The sequence below is a fragment of the Accipiter gentilis genome, chromosome 15, assembly GCF_929443795.1.
Source record: "Accipiter gentilis chromosome 15, bAccGen1.1, whole genome shotgun sequence".
NCBI classification, from domain to species: domain Eukaryota; kingdom Metazoa; phylum Chordata; class Aves; order Accipitriformes; family Accipitridae; genus Astur; species Astur gentilis.
In genome coordinates, this window is record NC_064894.1 from 25339176 (window position 1) to 25356988 (window position 17813).

The 17813-nt window shown below is 38.5% G+C and overlaps 1 protein-coding gene across 1 annotated transcript in view; it reads left to right on the plus strand.

Moving 5' to 3' along the window:
- The window catches only part of CDK19 (cyclin dependent kinase 19), a 128883-nt gene that overhangs the window by 12621 nt on the left and 98449 nt on the right, over nt 1-17813 (plus strand). The window contains exon 2 of the mRNA XM_049817686.1: nt 6971-7046. Coding sequence (XP_049673643.1) covers nt 6971-7046 — 76 coding nt within the window. The remainder of the gene's footprint in view (nt 1-6970; nt 7047-17813) is intronic.

Consider the following 17813-nt stretch of genomic DNA (forward strand, 5'->3'; position numbering starts at 1 on the left):
AGAATGTGCTTCATATATGGACTTCCAAGTCTTGGAGGTAGCATAAGATAAAGAGAAGTGCTGCCTTCTGGTGTTATTGTATGTATATGCTGACGTAGCTGGCGTTGGCTGGGACATTTGGAGGGGAGACCCAGCAGAGTTTAGTGCGTATTGTCAGGCAGTGATACCAATGAGCTGTGCAGCATTCAGGACGCTTTTTGAAAATTGAGATTATAAGGACTTTGTGAGACAAAAGATTCAGAAATGCAGTACAAAATGTAGCATATTGTTTCCATTCCAAAAAGTGTTTTCCTTGTGTGTATCTGCATCAGTCTTGGAGATTCTCTTTTCACTCTAGCTCTTTTTAGATTGTATAGTAAAGACTGTCCTGTTTGGTGTAGGTTTGTTGCCTTGCTCCCGCTCCCCGAGTTTACTTTTAGATCTTGTTCCAGACAAGATGGAAGCTGAACTTTTAAAGATCGTATAGTCGTTGCCTGCTGGGGAGGTTGGCTTCCCACCCTGCCGCTCAGAGGAAAGTCCAGGCCCAGATTCAAGCAGATGAGGTGACATACGTGTCTGCTCTTTCTTTGAGAAGTCCTTTCCTGTGCCCTACAGACACGTGCTCTTCTATTTGCAACACAGAGAAGGTTCCCACCAAACCTCCGAGGGATGTGTCAGCAGGCAGGCCAGCTACCCAGTCCACAGACATTACCGAAATGGTGAACTTCTCACTGTAGTGGAATGAGGTAAAAGTCTGCTGGCTTCATCCATTCTTTTCATGGCCAGAACCAGCAAAATATAACTCAAGTATCCCTGTCATACTGAACTTGTCTGGGACTGGGCTGTAGGAACAACCTGTAGCTGCTGTGAACATTTTTAGCAGAGCAGCAGACAGCTGCACTTGAAGGTGAAGAAAGACAAACCTTTTAAAGGACTGATGTGGTCATAGATTTCTTTTAAATTTCTTCTTACTATCCTTACTGTTTCACGTTTTGAGTTTCTTACGTAGCTTTAAAAATGAACTAATATATATGCATTGAAATTCAGTATGTGTACTGTTCTCTAGAAATAAATTAAGATCAACCTGTAGATGCTCAGCTTCTGTCATTTGTGGCTGGTTGTTGGCATGGATGAAAAGGAGCTGGCTGAGCTGCTGGCTGAGCTGCTGACTGGATAAGGCTTGATACAGTTTGAGGATAATGCTAAAAGAAAATTACTTTCCTAGTCTGTTGAAGAGCATGTACCCTAGTGACACCATGTGTGGATCTTTTGATCTTCTGATTCTTTTGGCTTGGTGCCTATTTCTGTATGCATAAAAAAGAGGAAAGCATAAGAACCTGTCACTTTTTGGGAAGGATTAGTTCCCTTTTTCCGGTCAATCATAGACACTTCTGGTACTATTACCTTTGTAAAGGGTTATGGCCATGTGCTATGTATAGAGTTACATCAGTGAGCAGCTTGCATAAGGTAACCAGTGCTGGATGTGATTGATTTAGTGGCTTTGCTGCCATGGTCCAGATACCATGGAGGGTTTTTCAGTTAATTTCTGGGTGTACTTCAGTGTCATGGTTTTGTTTTATCTTGGGGGGGGGGGGGGGGGGGGGAGAGTTTGTAACTTGTTGGCAATCTCCTGCTGAGTGATTAACTTTATGCTGTATGGTAGGAATTAAGTGATTAGAGCGTAACAAGATATCTGTATGAATGTCCTGTTCTGGGCAGTACTGTGTTTGAAGGACACTGAACTCCATAGTGTTCCTAGGCTTTGTCCTACAAAGTCACAAATGTTTTAATTCCATTAGTGTTGCTTACAAGGGTGACTTGTTGTTTTCTGTTAGGTTTTTCTAGGTAGGTCTTGGAATGTTTTTATGATGCACTTCACTTGTTTAAGAAAATGTACACTTCAATTATTATTTATTTTTTATTTATGATATTGTGCACTTAATTTAAGAAAGTTTATTATTGGTATATACTGTAATGTTAATATCTGTATTAACTGACGTGATAGTCACAGTTGTAGCTTCAGTGCGATTGCAGTCTTTCAAGCCAGTTCCTTGATGTGCATAATTAATTCTGAAGTTCAGATGTATGTTAAATTATCTGTGAATTCAAGACGGACCATCATTTAAAGTTTAAAAATTTGAATAATAGGGATAAAACAATAGTTTGAACCATGTGCTATTTTAAAATTCTATTTTTCTTATGGTCTTGGGCAAGTTGTTTCTAGTTTTCCATTGGCTTGTTTGTAAAGTAGTTTCTCGTACAATGGGAGCACTCTGAAGTAAAATTGCAATAGTTAAGACAGTTTAACTCCTTTGAAATGTTTTAATTATTCTAAGTCTTCTGAACTGCACCCCTCTAAAGGGAATTTGGTACTTTATTCTTTTCAGAGCATTTGGAAAATGGAAACTGAAAGTGTTGCCCAGAAGTAGTAGTAATCTATTTTCATTTTCGTCATTAAATACTGCAGTTGAACATAAGCCAGCTGAGTAAAATTTTTTGGGACAAGAGGACAGAATTTTGCTTTGCACTGTACAAATTAAAATGTTAACATTAACCTTAAGGATTGCAGAATGAGTTAGCTATTGGTGAGGGAGAAAAGCTTAATCTGAAGGACCAAGTAACAGCCTTACACTGGTATGGATTTTAATAACAGAGGGATGTTCTCGATTATTGCTGGTAGGCGTGAGGACTCTTGCATTTGGATACTGCCTATGGCAATCTGAAATATAGTCAGGAAGTTTTCAGGATGGGGATATCTCATATTAGCAGTTTCATTTTTGTAAAAAGTTAATCCCCTTAAAATAGCATGAATTGTAATGCTTCTGGAACTAGAAACAATGTTGATTTTAATCTTTGCCTCTGGTTTTGGAGAAGGGAACTTGAAGCATGGAGAAGCCTGGTGGTGGTGTGGTGTGGTACTTGTTTTATCAGGCAAATTCTTCTGCATCAATTTTGAAAAGCTTTAATGAAAATCGTTAAGTCACAGCCTCTAAGGAATAGACTTCCCTTTCAGTACTGTTTTACTACGTTTTTCGCTCAGATTCAGTGAGCACATTGCTGCTGTTAGCCTGGGGTGGCTGTTTAATAGAACCTGGTTGATTGAACCTGGGTCTGTGCCACTTGCTCCCTGCCCTCGGACAACCCCCTACAGCAGGACCTTCAAGTCAGTTGGCCTGCTCCCAGGCCAGTATTTCTGTGGAGCAGATTATAATGATTACAAAGACCTTGCTTCTGCTTGGCTATCCCTAGCATGAGTGCCTTCTGCCTCGTACCAGAGCTGTGTAGTTTGTTGTTGTTGAGGTTTGGTTTTTAAACTTAATCACGCTTGCTCTGCTCTCTGGTGACAAATGTACTGATATAGGATCTGTCAGAAAAGGATTTATGAAAACTTCCCTGCTGTATAATTCTGCACAAGTTCTTGAAATATGTTTAGAGTTCACTAGAGTTTTTCTGTATATTCAACACGAAGTAGAAATACTTCTCCCTGCCTCAAGTGTTTTGTAAGAGCATAGGTCTTTAGGGAGTTGAACAGTATACTTGCCTATCACACACACCATTTGACATTATTTATTGAATTCTTAGAAGTGGGGAAATAGCTAATAAAGTACCTATTTCTTTTTTCCTTTGGCCATTTAATACCATTTTATTGAGTAACCAGAATTATGTATTTCATCAGATTGCATTGCCTGACTCAATATTGAAGTTTTTAATATATTTCTTTCTTTCTAAAATTAACTTGAGATCACTATTAAATGGATAATATTATTAGTTAAAATACCACTTGGTGGAGATCTTTTGGAAGATCTTTTGGAAGGTGCTTTAAACAGCTATTATGTTTGTGTAATAAGAACAGTTAATTTTGGAAAAGTATTCATATAGACTTGCATTTCTGCCAAAGCAAGTAAATGGTATTGATGTATTTAAAGGAGGCTATGTTTGTGGTTCTAAAGCTGTTGATAAAAAAAACATTTTGTGAGATCTAGGATATGGTATCTTTGGAGTTCTTCATCCTTGATACCCATTTATTTTAGGTAAGTATTTAATTAGCCCCATTTTTGCTCAATGTTCACAAAACCCAGCATCCTAGAAGTATCATGTTTGCAGCTCAGTAAGATTGCCTTCTTTTCCCACATGCTGTAATACCTTAAGTTATTGGGTTGTTTATTTTTTTTAAACATCTCTCATAATTTCTCGTTTGTATCTTAAAATTCTATGTAGAGTGGCTGACTGTGAAGTGATGACACACTCGCGGTGGCAGTGGTGTTAAGCAATGCTGTTGAAGGCAATGTGTGCCAAACAGCGTGGCCAGTCTCTGCAGTGACCCTCAATCCGTGAAGGTCTGAGTAACTGAATGCAATGCTTGCATGTGTAGAACGAGTTCAAGGGTAGCCGTACTAGTGGGGTGGTGTGCCCAGTTAAGTAGATGTGCCAAAAGAAGGGTATACTGCAGCGCTGTAGTGACTACATTGGTTTGGGATTCAAGCTGATATGTGTGCATGGGAATGTTCTGTACTGTGTAGTTTAAACACGACCATAGTTTAAAAGCCATGACCAATCTTAAATGTCCAGAATTGGTTTTCGTCCTGCAGACAATATAACTTTGTCTTCACAGTCTTAGTACGCGGTCTGAGTTATGGAGTTAATACTTGGCAGTTTATGTAAATCTTCTGCATAGATAGCAGAACTGTGTGTCAGAGGGGACGGGCATTTATTATCTACTGTTTAAAATTTGGACTAATGAAATCAGAAGCAATTTCTGTGAGATAAGGTGGGACCTTATAACCTGTAAAGGTACCCATTTCTTGGTTCTGCATCTGCATTTTGAGCCAAGTTATTGTAAATGACTAATTCATGAAAATAAAGGGCTGCTCAGTGGGGAGCAAGGAAGGAGTTTGAATTACCATGTCAGTAGATCCTGATGAATCCTTCTGCTTAGGAAGCAGACGTGTCCACTTCTGAAGTTAATCCTGAAAGTGTACTTGGTGAACAGCTCTTATGAGCTGTTAATGCAGTATTTGGCCTAATTTTAGTAATGGTAACTTCTTGGGCTTTCTTTTGCCCTTGAAAAGTTTGGGGTGTTTCCCCTGCCCTGCCAATTACAGATTCAAAAGTTATATGTTTAAAATACTGTGTTATGAGGCTATTTCATTTTAATTAGCATAGAGGAATAAAAGTTTGTTTTAGAAGAGGGGGTCCAATCTTGTTATGTTTGTTTGTCATGTGTGTTGGTTGTTAAGATTTGCATCTAAGTATCTGAATGGGTGAATATTTTGGGGTTAGTTGCAAGGCATGTTGTAAGTTGCTGTCCTTCCTGTTTCTCCATGGAAATTCTGTGCAGAATGAGAATGTGTTTCTCTCTTTGGCAGTTCCAAAATCATTTAGGTCACCTCAAAGTAACCCGTTCCTTTAGGTTCAGCTGCAGAAGTATCTTCTGTTACTCCAAACCTATCTGGAGAAAGAGGTCCCTCAAGCTTGTAGCCTAATAGGCTTGGTCTTGCTTCCTTAGGGATCAATGTCACACCAAATCCCAAACACACTGAAACACCCTGCATGAAATAAAGCAGATTGTAATTCCATTAAACTGAATTTCTCTGTTTTTTGATTTAGAGGCAATATCTTTTCGAAGATTTCCAAAGACTTCATGCAAGTGCTTGTTTGAGAGAGGAATAACAACTATTTCTGAATTAAGGTGCAGCACCAGAACTCGGGTTTCCTGGTTGGAATAGCTGCTGAGTGACTCCTACTTCAAAGGTGGATTCACTTTTTGCAAAACTTGCAGCACACGGAGTTTTCATATATAGTCAGAATACATCTGGAATTTTTCTTTCATTTTTTTTCTTCAAAAACCATAGTGCAAAATGGAAGCCAAGCATAATGTTAAATATAGATATGCATTGTGGGTTCAGCTGCTACTGAAAATTACTGAGAATAATGATCACGTGTAGTTACTAATGAGTGTAGGCAGTTATAATTTCTGGTCAATCTCATCCTTTCCCCACATTCTTCCACTCAGCCACTTCTCATCCCATGAATTTCAGAGATCAGGGTCTGGAGGAGGGTGGGGAAGAGGCTGGAGTTGGGCAGGAGACAGGCCAGGAGTTAAAAGCCAGAGAGGCTGAAATGAATTCAAGTTAATTTCTCAGCATAGTGAAACGAAATGGTTTGGGACTGGAAGAAGGGGAAACTGAAGTCTACCAGAAATGCCATAGGGAATTTGGATGGGGGCTTGTGCGTTGTTGAATTGTAACTGGTGAGTCTGCAGAAGTGCATCAGCGCTGTGGGTATTAGTGCTTATCAACATTTATCTATGATAGCAGAGTCCTGCAAAACCTTACCATAGGCAGTAAGCTGGTTATGTACTGCAAGGGCTTTGAGATACTACTTCATTTTCTTGTTCTGTTGGTCTTCCCTCTAAATCGCTTCAAACTGATTATTTAAAAGAATGTGTATGGGCTGAACATTTTCACGTTCTCTGGCTTTGTACTTCAGAGCACACGGTTTCATATGCTGTGTAGGGGTCTGTCAGTAGCCAGCACTTATGTGATAAGTATAATTAGTTTGAAATAATAGCTTTTCAGAAGTAAAAGTGGATTGACAATAGGTGATAAACTCAGGTAAAAACCTTTCTAGGAGAGTTTTCCAGGCATGGAATACAACTGTGCAGCTTTTTCATGGTAGTAATCCTGGAATTTCAGGAAAAGCGTCTTCCAAAAGTCTCTGTAGACATATTTGCAGTATTCCGTATGGTTTCAGAAAGAAATGGATATAAGTTAACAAAGTTTCTTTATGTGAGAGTTTGTTTGGAATTTTTGAAGTCTGTATTAAAAGGAAACTTGTCTTTAATATTGAAGCGTAGTTTATGCATTAAAAAAAAATCAGCTTTTCAGCTTCTTGATCCAGACCACATTAAACTAAATCATTATACTTGTATTGATTGGTGTAATATAAGTCAGAGCTAAAAATATTCCTCTCTTTTTTTTTATGTGTACAGAAAAGATGAAAAGGAGTATGCACTGAAGCAAATTGAAGGTACAGGGATATCCATGTCGGCCTGTAGAGAGATTGCAGTAAGTGTACATAAATGAAAGTATTTTTACTGACTTTATTATTGAACATTATTTTATTATTTTATTTTCTCTAAATTATGTAACATAAAGATTATCTAAATGTTTTCTTTAAAGTGTGCAAGCATGGAAGTTATTAAAACATGAGCTTTTCTTAAAATGCTTATCCGTTTCATGTGTTGAGAGGGAAATACATGTGAACCTTTTAATGAAAATTTATTTTAAAAAGGGATGTTCTTCAAATGACTTGAAGGAAAAAGGTCCTGAAGGATTACAACTGTCATTACAAGTCTTGCTTGCTAATAATGTATTTTATTTCAAACTAATGGTAGCTTACTCTTCTTTAGTACTCGAGAACAGTTTGTTCTCCGCATTCCTTATTTGTTTTGCTAAGTACAGAGAAATTTCGTAGCAAAATAAAAACCAGCTTTAATTGTATTTTTATTACATGCGTCTTAGGAGAAAAAATGGATTCAGAAATTGCACGCTTTTGAGCACAGCAGTGCCCATCGTTCCTTAAAAGTTGGTAAAAATTAGGTGTTTGTATATGAAGGTAGAGTTTGATCTTTAAATGTTTATTTTATGACTGAAAATATGCATTACTGTCAACGTGCTGGATAGTGAGTAAAATTTTGTAATGCAAGAATTTCTTGCATTGCAAAAGAAGTGCTCTTACTTGATTAAATATTTACCTTGTTTTAATGCTGTTACTATGCTGAGAGCTGTTGAAATGTATGTTAGGATTGTGCCTAAAGCTTTTTATAATCTAGTAGTGTTGCATTGAAATACAGCATTTAGGTGTGCAATGCAATGTAAGGCATTAGAAACTCAGGATGTTCATGAACTGAACAAACCACTGTATTGTGTTTAGTGTAGTGCCCATGGTTAATTCTGTATGAAGAGACTTAGTAGATAAAACTACTATCATTTTAAAGTGCTTGTTGCTGTAAGGTCAAGGTCACTTGTGGGTTTGAGAGGTGGCTGCATTGCTGTCAGTCACTTTACACAGAATCTACCCAGTGACCTTTTTGCTAATATTTCTGCCTTTGGAGGAAATAAGAAATCGTCTTTTAACATCAGTACTACATTATATTCTTGTCACTATAAAGTCAGTTTTGACAGCATTGAGCGGGTGTTTTGTTTCTTTGATTCTTGTCCTTTGTCTGTTTTAAATTCTACTACTGTGGAGATGATGTGTGGAATAGTCCGAAGGAGACTTCCTTGTTGTCACTATAGCACTGTGGTATGGAGCTGTTTCTGTCATACATGGACACAACATCGTGAGGAAGTAGAGAGTGTCAAATTATTTTTTTCTTCTGATGATAGATCATCATTTCAGTCTTGTGCCTTTTTTTAAAAAAACTTTTTTTTTGTTGATGAAGCTTTGTACAAAGCTCAGTACAGCCTCGGAAATTTCACAGCTTACTGTGCAAGTTGCTTGAATCCTCTCAATGGTTCTTCCTGTAATTCTGCCTTGAATGATATTTTACTCTTTTTCAGGCTTTATTGCAAAACTCTATAACCTGAGATAATGTAGCAAATCACTGTTTGCCTCAGTGAAATTTCAGGTTGGTCAAATATTAGAAATGTGAAAAAGGTAAAGGTGAAATAGTTGAAAAATAAATATGAACTTTTTGTCATACAGAAACAAGCCGAATTGAGTGCATTTTCCATAAAGAGAAGCAGACTTATAATTAATGCATTGATAGTTAATTTTGTATTTAAAGGCTTAGATAGGTAACAAAGAGGGTAATGTTTACTGATTAAATAAAGATTATCAGCCTGGAAAGAGGCCACGTTAAAATGCCTTGAATAGTTTTTTTTGACGTTTAAGCCCTGCCTACCCCCCCCCCCCCCCCAAAATAAAACCCAAAACAAAAAAAAACCCACAAACAAAAACCCCCAACAAACGAAACCCAAACCCCAAACCCTGCCCATATTCTGTGGAAGCTGAGAAGATGAAAGAAGCACCAGTGTATGTAGTTCTGTGTGTGTTTAGAATATTTTAATAATTCTATAACCTGAAGACACTTGACAATGTGCTCAAGAAATATATTGCTGAACTAAAAGGCACTCAGTTTTGCAGTCCAAGACCATTTTGTGTGTAGTATTGCCTAGATACTCAGAATAAGATCTACTGGCTAACTTTCCCTAAGAGAAAAAGCAGATGACTCCTCTCTTCTGATGTTACAGGTTAAGTTGTTCTGTCTTTGCTTAGGACTTGGAAAAACATAAAGCCTTTTTTACCACTATTAATATGAGCTTTTCCAAGAAGAAGGCTTATGTCAGTGAAAGTGCCATATAGGTGGTGGTTCCTGGGGCAAGTGATGATTACTTTCTTTCAACTCTAGGGTGATACCTGCTGAAGGAATCCATATTTCAGCCAATTCTGTTGTATTGAATATGAAAGTACTAGAGGGGAGTCTTAAAGATTTGGTGGTGGGGCTGGTGATAAGCTAATTTCTTCCCTGTAACTTGAGTCTATTCTGAAGATAACTCAAATGCCAACTATTTCTATGCTCTTGTTAAGAGGCAGATTATTGCTTGGCTTAAGCAACAGCATTTTTGAAGAGTAGAGCTGTAAAATATGAATGAGAGCTATGATAGAGTTCTCGCTTTTACATGATTATTTAGTTAACAAATGTGACACTTCTTTCAGCTCAAGACTTGTGTTAGCTTATTTTGGAACCAGTGACGGATGATATGTTTACCTTATTGCTTGAACATCAGGGTGGGATTTCTAATTCCTTTTGTAATGCAGGCAAAAAAAAAAGTAGTCCTGAATTCCTAGAGCTATTAATAGACAAAATGGCTCTAGGAATTTGTTAAAATAGTTTGTGTTGTAGAACCTGGAAGAGAAATAAAATACATTTTTAGACAATAAGACCTTAAGAAAACTCTGTTCCTTTCCATTCAGAGGTGGGATGTCAGAGTACATTCACTGCAAGGTAGTTTACAGGTACATTGGAAGCCTGCGCAACAAAAGAGCATGCGATTATGCTGCTGGGTATTAGGGTGAGGAGCTGGATTTCTTGATGCAGGAAAAGCTTTCCTTTATCTTTTGATCTGGAAGAAGGAGACTAAAGAGTCAAACATAATCAAGTGTGGAGATAGACAAGATTAATAAACTGGATTTAGAAATAATCCAATGCATGTTTTGGAAAAAGTTTTTCTTCATTATGCTGTAAAGGTAACTTAACTTTTGGAGGGAAATACTGCTGCCTTTGTGTTTTACTTTTTGCTCCTTACCTTATATAAATAGATTTCTTAGAATGACAAGAGGAGACAGAAGAAACAGACCGGAGGAGTATTATTTGTTAGGGTTGTTTTTGCCTGTGGAGTATCTTGGCCATCATCTGTTAAGAACCAATAGCTATAACTTTAAAAGTCTGCAAACAGCTAACGGTAATGGAATTTTGTATTTGATTATCAAAAAAGCACTAGGGTAGTACAGCTTTATATGAGATTTCTTATCCCAAAGGCTTTCCTTCCTGTGAGAGGATTATTCTGGTTACTTCAAGTATTTTGCTTTCCACAGTGAAGGAACTATAAACTTCTAATTGAGGATTTGGGGAAAAACTAATTCAGAGAAAAGAAAATTATAAGCCTTTTCTTAATCAGTGCCATTCACCAGCTACTTTCAAAATATCTGGATATGTAGCCTGTCCCTGAGTGCGGAAGAACTGGGCTGCATTAGGCAGAGCATTGCCAGCAAGTCAAGGGAGGTGATCCTTCCCGTCTAGTTCGGTACTGTTGAGGCCATACCTGGTGTGTTGGGTCCAGTCCTGGGCTCACCAGTATGAGAGACACATGGAACAACTGGAGTGAGCCCACTGCAGGGCCGTAAAGGTCATGAAGGGACTGGAGCATATAACATATGAGGAGAGGCTGAGAGAGCTGGGACCGTTTAGCCTGGAGAAGAGAAGGCTTAGGGGATCTTGCCAAATGTACGTAAATACCTGATGGGAGGGAATGAAGAAGTGAGAGCCAGGCTGGTTTTGGTGGTGCCCAGTGACAGTACAAGAGGCAATGGGCATGCATGGAAATACATGAAATTTCATCTGAATATGAAAAGGCACTTCTTTACTGTGAGGGTAACTGAGCACTGGAACAGGTTACCCAGAGAGGCCTGTGAAGTCTCTGTCTGTGGAGATGCTTAGAGCTTGACTGGACACAGTTGTGGGCAGCTTGCTCTACCTGACCATGCTTGAGCAGGGAGGCTGGGGTGGATCTCAAGAGGTCCCTTCCAACCTGAAGGGTTCTGTGATTCTGTAAAACAGTCTTCTAGCATTTCTGTCCATTTGGTAGAAATAGAGCCATGCCTTTCAGGTGTATTTCTAGTAAGCAGATAAACATTTTGTGCTAATAAAACAGTATTATATACTACTTGGCAGTGAAATACAACGAAGAAACATTGGTTTGCTAAGTTTCAAAAACAGCTGCAAGTCCCTCTTGTATCCTGAGTTGCTTTTCTGAGGTTCCTGACAGGTCACTGAGATCAGGTATCTTATGTAAAGTTCTTGGAAAATTTTTGAAGGGTCTGAACTTTATTCCCAAATTCTTTTTTTGGGTCTGTTTGTCACCAAAACACACATTTAATCTAGTACTTATAACAGTTCCCTGGTATGACTTGCACATAATTTCAAAACATTCAGTGACAAATGAAAAATAAGTTCGATTTTCCTCTGAAAAACAATCAGTGTTTTTAGTGTATTCTGGCCATTCTCTTATTGAGACAGTTCCATGCAAGTTTATTTAATACAGTAGTAAAAATGTCCTGGAAACCAGTGAAGTATTTGTAATAGTCACTTGTACTGCAGTAAATACAGTCGTGCTCTGAAATTACTCTTGACCCAGAAGAGGGTGGTTTAAGAATGTCTTTCTATAAGATAATTCTTTTCCCCTAAAGCACAGTCTGTAGACAAAGATGACTACTACTAAAGGTTTCATGTGAACCAGTGAATTGAATTAGGTCCTAGGAGGCTTGTCTGTCAGCTCCTGGTCATTTTCAGCTTTTCTCCCCACCCCACAGACCAAGAACTTCCCCTCTTCCAAGGATAAATTACCAACTCTAGCCATCTTCTCTGTAAATAGTAATCTTAATTCTAAACTTCATTGGATTTTTGTATAGCAGGGGTTTTTTTTACAGCCCAGTAGCCTTTTTTTTTTTTTTCTGTGGGGGAGAAAATAATTAGACTAGGCTGTTACAGATGATTTAAATGGAAGAAGTAGAGCCACAAACCAGCAGCATTTCTCTCCTAGCCTTGCTTAAGAGTGCCGTGAATTGCTGCAGTTTTGCCCTGCATGAATGTTGGGTTTGGGACGCGTAACTGTTTTAGTTGCCACATCCTGTAACTGTGTGTGCTGGTTGTTAGTGAAGCTGCTAGAGGCTGCTCCTTCTGGGAGACCTTGAAATGTTGCCAGTACACTGTGGGACACTAGCAGGAGCATTAGTTGGCCTTTGTGTTCATACTTGCATTTATGGGTACAGGCTAAAATAATTCAGACTGTAATGTTAAATGAGTTACTGAAAGCTCATTTGAACAATTTAGCATGCACAAATTATTCTCAGGCCTTTTGTGTATTGAGGCAATGTACGTTACAAAGTGCTAGAGGGTACAAATATTTTGGCCTCCTCGGTTTTGGAGGGTGGGCAAGGCTTTCAAAGCCTTACAGGTTAAACAATAGGTTTTTCTAACCTTTTTGTGTTTGTCAGGTCTCTAGAGCTAGGCTCTGTGTCAGTGAATTTATGTTCTTTTCTGCCTCCCTGCTGTCCGTGGCCTTCCTTTGTGCACAGGCAGTTCTTCTGGGGCAGCATCTCTCTCCTTTTGGCTTTGGGGGTCTGTGGTGTTGTCGTGCTGAAGCTGAGCCAGGGAGGTCCAGCTAGACTTATCGTCTCTGTTTTGAAGCACTTTGTGCCTTTGCCGTGGGCTTCTCAGCAGTGCTGCTGGCAGCATGGTGCAGGGACCCACTCAAGGGGACGTGTCGTGCCTTCCTGGTAGAGCTGGTAAAGCTCATCTGCTTTTACCTCTGTCAGGTGCTGCATGTCACTTCCAAGCTGCTCTCACCTCCCTGGTTGGAAACCCCTTAGTCAAATGAACAAGGCGTGAAGCTACTTCATTTGAGACTCTGGACCAGGCTGGCCTTATAACCTGTTTGACCCATCTCTGCATCTCCTAGGAATGCAGAAAAGATCAGCTGTACGGGAATAATGATAACTTTTAACTATTAATAAAACACTTTGAAGATTTGTAATGCCATTGGCTGTCTTGGAATTTCATGATAGGTACAAGTCCTCTGCTTTGGCTATATTGACCTTTTCTTTGACCTTGACTATCACAGCAGCTTGCAGTATTTACTGTTATGTAGGAAAATAGGTTTCTAACCTTGGTCCCTGGCTTTGTTTGAGGTGAGGTTAGGTAAAACAAGGCTTTAAAAAAAAAAAAAATAAAAAAATCTGTGTCCCTGAGTAAATTTGCTGTAGGAGATTCCTTTTGAATGTCAGAACTTCTTTTCCCTTGCCAAGATAATATAAATGTGTTGAATATTTGGCATTGTAAAATCTCCCCATAAATTCTCTTCTACCTAATTAGAAAAGATTTAGATTTGATTGTGGAAACTTTGAAACTCCACTCCCTCTTTCAATAGCTGGAGGTAGTGAAATAAGTATAAGTTGAAAAAAATTTTTTTGAAGGGATTTTTATTAAAGAGTTAAGGCATGTGTTGGCTAGAAGTGTCTGTGCATCGTGATTTTTATAAGTATGAATCAGCTGGAAGGAGGTTTTTGGTTCGGCTACATGACAACTCATGTTTTGCATGCCATCGGAAGAATAAGAGCTCTCTACGTTACATGGCCTAATCTTGTATAATCTGTGTAATTTAAATGCTTTTTGTGTAAGTGAGTACTTAAATTCCTGCTTTGGTTATTCTTCAAAAGGGTTCTATGGACAATTTTTGTCTGTTTTTATTTTATTGTATCTGAAACATTAACTTCATTAAATAGAAAAGTACACAGGTAGTAAATCTGTGGAATAAAAAGAGTTTTTTGTTATAATCGGTTAAGTTGACTTTTTTCTTATCGGCCCATAAATGCACTGTAATGTTTATGGAAGTAAGTTTCACAGCTTGAAGTATAATTCTTTTGTCAAGTAATTGTAATGAAAGTAGAGCATCATGTGAAGCAGCTAGTCAGCTCCATTGTCTTAACTACAGCCACCTCCTTCACCAATTTAACAGCAGCAAAAAAGAGCATGCGGAGGAGAAAGGAAAATGGAAACACTGCTTTTAGCACACCATTGCTTTCTAAATATAAAATTTGGATTTTTTTTTTTATACAGAGGTTACTTTCCTTTTCTTGAAGTTGTGTCTCTGTTCAAAGCAGGAGAGCAATATCAACATATCTATGGCAAGTACATTAAAACGAGGAATAAAAAAGAAAGCTTTCACCCCATTCTAACACAGTGTGAGCTGAAAAAACTTCTCTTTGAATTTGGTACTTGACATCAGTTAGGATATAATCCAAATTCACAGTGCAGCTGACTAGGGAACATGGGTGTTCAGTGGTGTTCAGGCTCAATTGTTTTCACTTCGAATTTGCTGTTCACTTCAGATCCAGAATATTCCAGAATATTCTCCCGAATGCAAAACCACCTGACAGTGCTTTCAACAGAAATTAACAAAAAAGCAAAGCTAAGCTTCGTCAGGTTAAGCTGCAGGCAGCAATGCACTCAAAGCAAATAGCTACTTTATCACTCAGATGAAGAACAGAGTTGCAGATAACGGAGGAAAGATCTTTTTAAATACTTACTTGCCAAACTTGTATGCTCCCTGCAAGACTCTGTGTGTGTGTGTGTGCACACATGAGTGTACAAGTTTCAAAGCTTCTGTTGGAATGTTTTGTAAATTTTGGGTTCTTCTATGAATTTGTCATAAACTTTTCTTTTTCTCTTCTGTTTCTCATTCTCTCTTTCTCATTACATGTTATGTTCCTCCATTTGTACTTTCCCTGTAGTCCAGTAAAATTAGTTTATACGTGGTTTCAGTTTATTCTGTGTGGAGTTGTAACATTGTTTGTTATATTGACTTTACATAACTCTAGAGCATGCCTTTCTCTAATTTAACATTGCATGTGACTGTTTTTGATGCTTCAGACTGAGAGGTGATGGCGTGGGCTATCAGAAGATGGATTCTTTTTAAGTTGGGACTTCTGTCTTCAGATACTGTTACTAAATTGCCCACTTCATTCAGCAACAGGCTTACATTTTCATGTTTAACCTTTCACAACTAATGTAGTAGCAGAAGCTGCTCTTGTTGCCCTCATCATTCCTTGCAAGTGTCAGTTCAAGGTGAGCTTTGGCTTTCCCGACATCATCCCTACATGCCTGGGCAATGTTTCTAAACTTCTGTTATGTAGCCTGTCCCTGTTTGCACCCCTCTGTATACTGCCCTTCTTGCATTGGAGCTCTCACAATCTGCTTAGCCTAGCTGGTCTCCTGATATTTGTATTTCTGAGTAGACCTGCCAGCTTTCCTGAGCTCCTTTGCTCTTCAGAGCTGCTTCCCATGGCCACCTACCAGTTTCTTCAATAAGCTGAAGTCTGTTCTTCTGAAGCTCTAGGTCTATGCTGTGCTACTTGCCTTCCTCACTCCACTTGGGATCTTGAACTGTGCTAGTTGATGGTTGCTACAGCCACAGCTGCCGCCAACCAGTTCTTCATTGTTTGAGAACAGCTCCGTGCCACCATTGTTGGCCCATCCAGTTTGTATATCGAGAAGTTGTCCCTGATATCCTCCAAGAACTACCTGGGTTGCTTGTGCCCTGTTGTGTTGCCCTTCCAGTGGATGTCAGGGAGGTTAAGGTCTCTTCGTAAGAACCAGGGTTTGTGGTTCAGAGGCTTCTTTGAGTTGGAGAGAAGACTTCATCCAATTCCCCATCCTTATCAGGCTGTTTTGTAATGTGCTCTCAACACAACGTCATCCTTACTGGTCTCTCTGCTGATCCTGACCCACAAGCTTTGTGAGGCTTCTCTGTGCCCATTGAGTGTCTGAGGCAGAAATAAAATGTTATTAGTAGTGCCTAAACTGGATAAATTAATACAGAACAGAGATAGCTGGATTGAAAATGGTATGTCAGTGGAAAAATCTTTAGGCCTTGATCAAACGTTAATAAAAAAGTTGCTTTTTTTCAATATATCATTTGGCATTGGTTTCAGCACTGTGTATGGCTAAGTGGATAGTGGGTTTAGTCTACAGTTGTGTTTTACTCTGCAGGTTTTTGTATGTTAGTTGTAGTCATTTGTTATTGAAGCGAAAATGTCATGTAACCTCCTACTAAAACTTTATTAATTTAATTGAATTTCATTATGTTAAAAGTTTGTGTGGTGTTTGTTTTCTTGTGAACCTCTGTGTCTATTCCTGTGGTAAGCTGAAAAATAGCTCTGTTTAAATACAGCTTCCACTGTATCCTACTGAGATTTTTTCTTGAGTTTATGGTGACTCGATGTATTATTATATGCGGATTTTGAGGCACAGGGAAGCTTTCCTGTGTTCCAAACTGTATTTAACAGTACATTAGTCACTAAATGGATAGCCTGGATGTCTTTAATTCTGTGATGCATCTTGTCCACAGGCTTATAGTGTGACGTTATTACTGTGTAGAGTTTTCTTAGTCTGCCTTTTGATAAGAAAGGTATCAGCATCACGGTTTTGTTCTCTGCCCCATTTGGCCTTCTGACTGGCAAAATGCTTCTGCCTTGTAGAAAGAGCATCATGTTTGTCCTTCCTATCTCATTAGCAGTGTCAGGATCCTTCCTTAAACCTGCCTGTTGCCTGTATGTAGCGTATGTACTAAATAGTGGGTATACGTACGTGTTTGGTGTGCTTGACCTTGAGCTCTTTCATATGCAGCCACATGAGGATACTGAAGTTACGATAGTGCTGACGGGCTATACTACTGGAAAAAGTCATCAGTTTTTGCATACATGAACAGCATATTGAAAGAAGCTATCAGTAGAATAATTTTGATTATAGACAGTTACAAAATACGACATCTGCTGCCAGTTCTTGAAGACACTTGAGGAAGCCTCTGTCTTTTCTTTCTGTGCAAATGAACTTATCCCATCCCATGGTCCCTGCAGAGTTTTGTTTCTCAACTCTCATTGTCTTTTCATATTTTCACTTGCTTATTAGATTACTCTAGTTTCTTTTTTACCTCAGTTGCCTTTTGTACTATTTTTCTTGCTTTCTTCTCTCTTTATCTCCAGATGCCTTTCATATTTACAAGCAATACAGTGGTTTCCTGTCCACTAGCTCTGTCTTGGTTTGACTTCTCTAAGCTTCTACTCTAAAAAAGTTTCTTATTACTGTGATTAATGATCTCTCCCTGACCAAACTCCAAAGTTTGTTCAGTATCCTCATTTGCCTTAATATCTTTGCATTTCAGACTAATAATTGTTCCTTCTTTTTTGACATGTTATTTTTGTTATGTATTAGTGATTTTGTTCTTCTAAGTTTTATCTAGTCTGTTTTATTTTTCTGAGGATGGGTGATCCGTGAGCTTTACTTGTTGCCTAAAAAATATTTTACTGCTACTAAATTGTCTTTTATGCTGTTCTACATCTGAAATTCACTGAACTTGCTTGGACCCTTGTAGTCTAAATAAGGAATTCTACTGTGATTTTAAGTTTCAATTGTTTTCAGCTATCTCCATTGTTCACATTTTCAGTCTGAGGCCAGATGGATTATTTAATTTTTCTTTCTTCTGGGCATCTCA